Source organism: Triticum aestivum, chromosome 1D (assembly GCF_018294505.1).
Source record: "Triticum aestivum cultivar Chinese Spring chromosome 1D, IWGSC CS RefSeq v2.1, whole genome shotgun sequence".
In the NCBI taxonomy this organism is placed as follows: domain Eukaryota; kingdom Viridiplantae; phylum Streptophyta; class Magnoliopsida; order Poales; family Poaceae; genus Triticum; species Triticum aestivum.
In genome coordinates this window covers 482,198,428-482,205,191 of record NC_057796.1, presented here as the reverse complement: position 1 = coordinate 482,205,191, position 6,764 = coordinate 482,198,428, and the positions used below count along the sequence as shown (strand labels likewise).

Sequence of the window (6,764 nt, the reverse complement as noted above, 5' to 3'; positions counted from 1 at the left end):
TCCCAGACTGCAATGACGATGGCACCGGCCCAGACCCATGTCTCACCGACGATGGCCTGTCGAGGAATTATTGGCTCAACCTCCACTATGGCCAATGAGTAGTCTAGTGTAGTTTAAGTTTACTAGTAAGTTTGAATTTATGTTTAATGTTCGGTTGTCAAGACTATGTTGAATGTATGTTTAAATTTATGTAAATTTCGGTTGAAACTAAATTGAATTTATGCAAATTTATGTTTTATTCCGCTAAGTCTAGGGAATCAGCTAGAACCGACCAAAACTTAGTGGAGTATAAATACTCCACTAAGGTTTATTAGGCCGGATATTCCTTTATTTTATAGGGGATCTGTTAGAAATGCCCTAAACTAGTATAGATTTGTTTGAACCTAAACTAACTGGAAATAGGTCCATTTATGGATATTGTTCAAATACATATGTACGCATGACCGTTGCCACCATATCTAAAAGTCAGCATATGTCATGCATTCACAAATGATCATACACTTACTAGCTCGCAATACTATCATATCGGCCATGCTAGCAAGTGAACGCTCGAGCAGATGAAGACGCTCCTTATTTGATATATGGATACAAACCATATATATTTGGTTTCTAGAGCGACATTCACCATTTTGACCGCCACCCCATAATATTCACCTCAAGGATAGCCGCTGCCACCACCACCACCACCATTTTGACCGGCTCCTCCTCCGCCGTTGTTGTCGTAGCCACCATCGTAACCAGGCCCATATCCACCATACCCGTCTGGAAGTTGCGTAGACATCTTTTCTTCTGCATGGATGCAAAAAATGTCATTACACATATAAACATAGCACCTGCAGGCTGCGTTCATCTTAGTAATATGTCCTCTTCTATTAGAACTCAATTAAGCATGGGTGCACCGAAAGTGGGTGCAGCCACTACTTTCCCTCAATTAACTAGCAGCACTACTTGTTCTTAACAGTTTTGAGGTATCAGTTTGCAAACCACCTGCTGCAGACGCTACATCCTGGGAGACGAGCAGGAGAGCGACCAATACGACCACAAGGAGAAGTGGGAGCTTTGCAGCCATTTCTATGCTTCTTGATAAGAAGTTCGATGGAGCTTTGCAAGCTTTGGAAGATAGCGTGCCAGCTATGCCCTATTTATAGAAGGGCATAGAGCAGGGCATTTGTGCATGCATGCAAGCTCACCTATGCTGTTAGAATTTGAACGAGCAGGGCATTTGGGGCACCTCGCTCTCAACTTTTCGTGTTAAGACTTCCCTGAAGGGCATGGCACTCCCATGCATCTATCACCAATTTACCTGTGACGGAGGTTATAGGGCAACATCCTAATTAATATCGACTAGTAAAGAGAGATAAGCCCTGCGTCAAACTCCCTTCTTACAACATTGTCTGTCAGGATCATATATAAAGAAACATTTGTGAATAAAAATAAAAGATGTATTCGCAACAAAATCTTGAACACAAGAGAAAAAATAACTATTAAATGTTTACAAAGAGAGAGAGCAGAAAATCACATTGAGGCAAAGCATGAGTTCAGCACTAGTTTTTCAAAATATTGTTTATATAAATTTCAAAGGATCTTTGTGAGATACCCAGACAAATATTGATGGTGTGTGGGTCGATCTAGGACTTCGGAGCTTTTCTGAAGGATGAGCAAGTGTGAGAGAGCCAAGCCGGTGATGGGGTCAAGGAGGAAGAGAGTTCGTTAGGGGGTTTTAATTGGAATGATTGAATCTTTCTTACTCTCCTTCAGAAAAAGGTTTGATTTAGGCGTTCATTCTCTAATATTGTACCTTAGGCCCTAACTTTCTCTAATGGAGTGAACTAAGTCTGGCTTAGGTGGTTAGGTTCCTTATGGTGGAACCAACCGAGCTGGTTTCATGTCCTAGAGTGACATGGGTACTAGCATATTTCGTAAATTATATTTTTTCAGGCTTTCTGGCGCTATTTTTTTCAGCGGGCAAGCATGCCTGAAGAAATGAGCCACGTGTGGAAGGAAAGATATGCTCTTCTCATTTCATTAGCAAGACAAAGAGCCACCTGCTAGTCATATTCTTTTTTGACGCTGCCAAGGAGTCATATTCACTCATACAAAAAGTGTTGTGCATATAAGCTACCTGAAGTTAACAAACACCTCGCATGAACCTGTATACATCAGAGATTTTCTTCTCAATGAATTATAAACAACAAATGGCCATGGATTTTCCTCCGCGTCTTTCTCTAATGATCTTTTTCTTTGAGATGGAGTCTTTTTCTATTGGTTTTAAACTTTTAATATGACCAGAAGCGTGTCACTCAGGTAAGGGTATGATAGCTCTAGAGTTAAAAGTGCTTATTGTGTCGTGCGATGACCGCAAGACGACTAATATCCACGCTACAGTTGGGTTGACGTAAAAATATACAGAAATTTAGCACATCCAGTTGCGCTCCCAACCTGTATAAATTCAACATACTTTCATTGGTGTAACGACATACAAGAACACCCACACAACTAGCTAACATGGCAACTGTATCCTCGGCATGCATTTCCATGGCTGTACTACTACTACTCCTACTACTTTCATTCATCTCATGTTCTTCTCCGAGTCCAACCGCCAACGGCAGCGATGCTGATCGCACCGCCTTGTTATCTTTCAAGGTTCAATTTTCTGACCCCTTTGGCATCCTTGCCAAAAACTGGACCACGGAGAGTCCTTTCTGCCACTGGGTGGGCGTCACATGCAGCCGCCGCCGGCAGAGGGTCACTGGACTGTCATTGCCATACAGATCCCTCCATGGACCGATCACTCCTCTCTTGGGTAACCTCTCTTTCCTTTCTTTCCTAGACATCACCAACACCAACCTCACTGGCTCCATCCCAACTGATCTTGGCAATCTACACCGTCTCAGATATCTCCGTCTAGGTGAAAATAGCCTATCAGGTACCATTCCTCCTAGCCTAGGAAACTTGGCAAGGCTTGAGGTCTTTGATTTACGACACAACCAACTCTCGGGCCAGATACCTCCAGGGTTGTTACTGCATCTGAACAACCTTAGGGAGATTTATCTACAAGGAAATCATTTGAGTGGGCAAATACCACCTTATTTGTTCAACAACACTCCTTCCTTGAGGTACCTCAAATTTGGAAACAACAGTCTATCAGGTCCTATACCAGATAGTGTTGCCTCCCTGCCCATACTTGAGATCTTAGACATGCAGTACAATCAGCTTTCCAGCCTAGTGCCACAAGCTATGTATAATATGTCCAGACTACAAGTCATGGCACTCGCTGGCAATAGGAACCTAACCGGGCCAATACCAAGCAATCAAACATTCAGCCTCCCTATGTTGCAATTTATTTCTCTCGCACAAAACAGATTTACTGGTCAGTTTCCAAAAGGTATTGCATCATGCCAATACTTGAGAGAGATTTATTTGCATACCAATTCTTTTATGGATGTTGTGCCAACATGGCTAGCTAAATTGACACACCTTGAAATAGTTTCCTTGGGGGGAAATGACCTCATTGGTTCAATCCCACACGTTCTTAGCAATCTCAGCAGTCTTACAGTACTAGAGCTCTCTTTTGGCAACTTGAAAGGAAATATTCCACCAGAAATAGGAAAACTCCAGAAACTTTCATATTTGCTTCTTATGGATAATCAACTGTCTGGCTCAGTACCACCAACACTTGGAGATATTGTTGCTTTGAAAAAGCTTGTTCTATCACACAACAAATTAGAGGGGGGCATGGGCTTCTTGTCTGCTCTTTCTGGATGTAGACAACTTGAACGCCTTATCCTGAACTATAATTCTTTCATAGGTGCCCTTCCAGACCATGTGGGGAATCTCTCAACAAAGTTAATTAGTTTCGTTGCAAATCAAAATAAATTAACAGGTAGGCTTCCATCAACAATTTCAAACTTAAGTAGCCTTGAACTGTTAGATCTTGGATACAACCAACTCACTGGCTCAATTCCAGAATCAATCACTATGATGGAAACTCTTGTGTTGCTTGATATCTCTAACAATGATATTTTAGGCCCTATGCCAACAAAAATGGGTATGCTTTTGGGTCTAGAACGACTATTTCTTGAAAGAAACAAAATATTTGGCTCCATACCAGATAGCATTGGTAATCTTAGCAGGTTAGAATACATTGACTTGTCCAATAACAGGTTAAGTCAAACACTACCAGCAAGCTTATTCCAACTTCAGAAACTTATCCAAGTAAATCTTTCTTATAATTCAATTGTTGGTGCTCTACCAAATGACGTTGCTGGGCCAAGACAAATCGACCAAATTGATATTTCATCCAATTCCTTGAACGGGAGTATTCCAGAATCATTTGGTCAACTTAATATGCTAACCTACCTAATTCTGTCACACAACTCATTCGAAGGTTCAATTCCTAGCACACTTGATAAGCTAACTAGCTTAACCTCATTAGATATCTCCTCCAACAAACTCACTGGTGCCATTCCCATGTTCCTTGAAAACCTTGCCGACTTGTCTATGTTGAACCTCTCCTACAATAGGCTAGAAGGTCAAATACCCGAGAGAGGTATTTTCTCAAACCTCACGACACAATCTTTCATTGGGAATGCTGGGCTTTGTGCTTCTCAACGTCTTGGATTTCCTCCTTGCCATAAAAACTCCCACCCTTATAGTAGTCATCTTCTCAAATTTCTACTCCCAGCTATCCTGGTAACTTGTAGCGCCCTTGCTATTTTTTTGTATCTAATGATTGAAAAGAAGCACAAGAATTTCAAAGCTCACGCCGATGTGGTATATGCCACAAGCCATCAATTAGTCTCCTACCATGACCTCGCCCACGCCACTCAGAATTTCAGTGATGATAACATGTTAGGGTCTGGAGGATTTGGAAAAGTATTCAAGGGCCAACTTAGTAATGGTTTGGTTGTTGCAATAAAGGTTCTTGACATGAAGCTTGACCGTGCCATCAGAGTCTTTGAGGCTGAGTGTCATGTGCTCCGCATGGTGCGGCATCGTAACCTCATAAAAATACTCAACACATGTTCAAACATGGACTTTAGAGCATTGGTTCTTCAGTTCATGCCCAATGGCAGCTTGGAGACACTGCTACACCGTTATGATGGCGCAATGTACCTAGGATTCATGGAGAGGATGGATATCATGCTCGATGTGTCAATGGCAATCAATTATCTCCACCATGAGCACCACGAGGTGGTTTTGCATTGTGATTTGAAGCCTAGCAATGTGTTATTTGACATGGACTTGACGGCGCATGTGGCGGACTTTGGCATTGCAAAGATGCTATTAGGTGATGACAACTCGATGATTGTTGCTAGCATGCCTGGAACGGTTGGTTACATGGCACCAGGTACATTGCTAACATTTGTTATACCGTTTGCTAATTATATTTCATTAATTGTTCTTTAGAGTCTTTACATATTTTTCTCCTGCAGAATATGGGTCTATGGGAAAAGCATCACGTAAGAGTGATGTATTCAGTTACGGAATCATGCTTCTTGAAGTTTTCACTCGAAGGAGACCTATGGATTCTATGTTTGTGGGAGAACTAACCCTTAGAGAGTGGGTTCGTCAGGCATTTCCTGCAAATCTTGTTCACGTCGTGGATAGCCATCTACTGCAAGGCTCATCGCCTTCCATCTGCGACTTGAATGAAGATTTTCTTGTACCTATATTTGAGTTGGGTTTGCTCTGCTCTAGCCATTCGCCAAATGAGAGGTTAACGATGAGCGATGTGGTTGCGATATTGAAGAAGATCAAGGTGGCATATACCAAAAGGATGTCAGCGAAAGAGAGTGTGGATTGGTAAATCACCTGCACTTGTGTATCTGTCTTGTTCCTACTCTAAGAACATCCATCAACGGCACTAGATAATCCACTTACTTCCTAGAGATTATATGTTGTTAATTTGTCTTGGTTATATGTCATCGTCATCGTTGTTGTTGTTGTTGTTGTTGTTGTTGTTGTTGTTGTTGTTGTTGTTGTTGTTGTTGTTGTTGTTGTTGTTAAAACTATGTTCCTCGGTTCCAGCCATGTTGGCTTGTAATGGGGTGCATTAGTTGTTATATGTGCTACACGCTTTTTGCTCCATAATTTGATGATCAAGGCTTACATATAATTTTTTTCTTGGTGATATGAAAATCCGTTCAAAGCAACTTCCCTTATTCATCTCCTTCTTTGTGGACTTTCGTTAAAATCTAGGGTTGACACTAATATGAAAATTGATTCGTGCAAGTCTCTTGTATGAAAAACTTTCATGGTCCTTGGTCCTTGTTCTTCTAGATTTGTTTCGATCCCTTCGGGTTTCAAGAAATCAGGCGTCAGCTGCTGGGTTTGGATCGGCAACTTGCTTTTGCGCATATGTGGCATGGCTCGTCTTCACAGGTTCAACACGTGCATTGGCGTTGCATTACTAGTACGAGTAGTTGGTCAGTGGTTTTTCTAGATCGTTGACCGTAATGATTCTTACTCTTTTTGCGGGGTATCATTGTAAGGGCATCTCCAACGCCGGCCCTCAAACGCGGACAAAGTAAGAAAAACCCTCTGAAAGAATTTCCATATTGACCTTGGACATATAAAAGTTCCGAATTGAATCTCTTTAGAAAGAGGATCTTTTGTCTCATTGTAGCTTGCTCCAGCCCCTTACGAAACATCCTTATTGGGTTAACCATACACGTCACATGTTTCTAGAGACTCACATGGCATCATCAAATGATACAAGTCTTGCATAAGAATCTACACCGCGCTAGAACGCCCTTGTTGGC

General features: G+C 41.7%; 1 protein-coding gene and 1 long non-coding RNA gene across 2 annotated transcripts; one reads left to right on the top strand and one right to left on the bottom strand.

Annotated features, from left to right (window-relative positions):
- Nucleotides 1–389: 389 nt before the first annotated feature.
- On the bottom strand, nt 390–1,124 carry LOC123177638 (uncharacterized). The gene is made up of 2 exons (XR_006489037.1): nt 988–1,124; nt 390–789 (listed from the first exon to the last, which is right to left on the bottom strand). It is a non-coding gene; the product is annotated as an uncharacterized lncRNA (long non-coding RNA).
- Nucleotides 1,125–2,487: 1,363 nt separating this feature from the next.
- LOC123183248 (LRR receptor-like serine/threonine-protein kinase GSO1) lies at nt 2,488–5,946 on the top strand. The gene is made up of 2 exons (XM_044596017.1): nt 2,488–5,350; nt 5,436–5,946. The coding sequence occupies exons 1-2, from the start codon at nt 2,506–2,508 to the stop codon at nt 5,807–5,809; spliced, it is 3,219 nt and encodes a 1,072-aa protein (XP_044451952.1). The 5' UTR covers nt 2,488–2,505; the 3' UTR covers nt 5,810–5,946.
- The last annotated feature ends 818 nt before the right edge of the window (nt 5,947–6,764 follow it).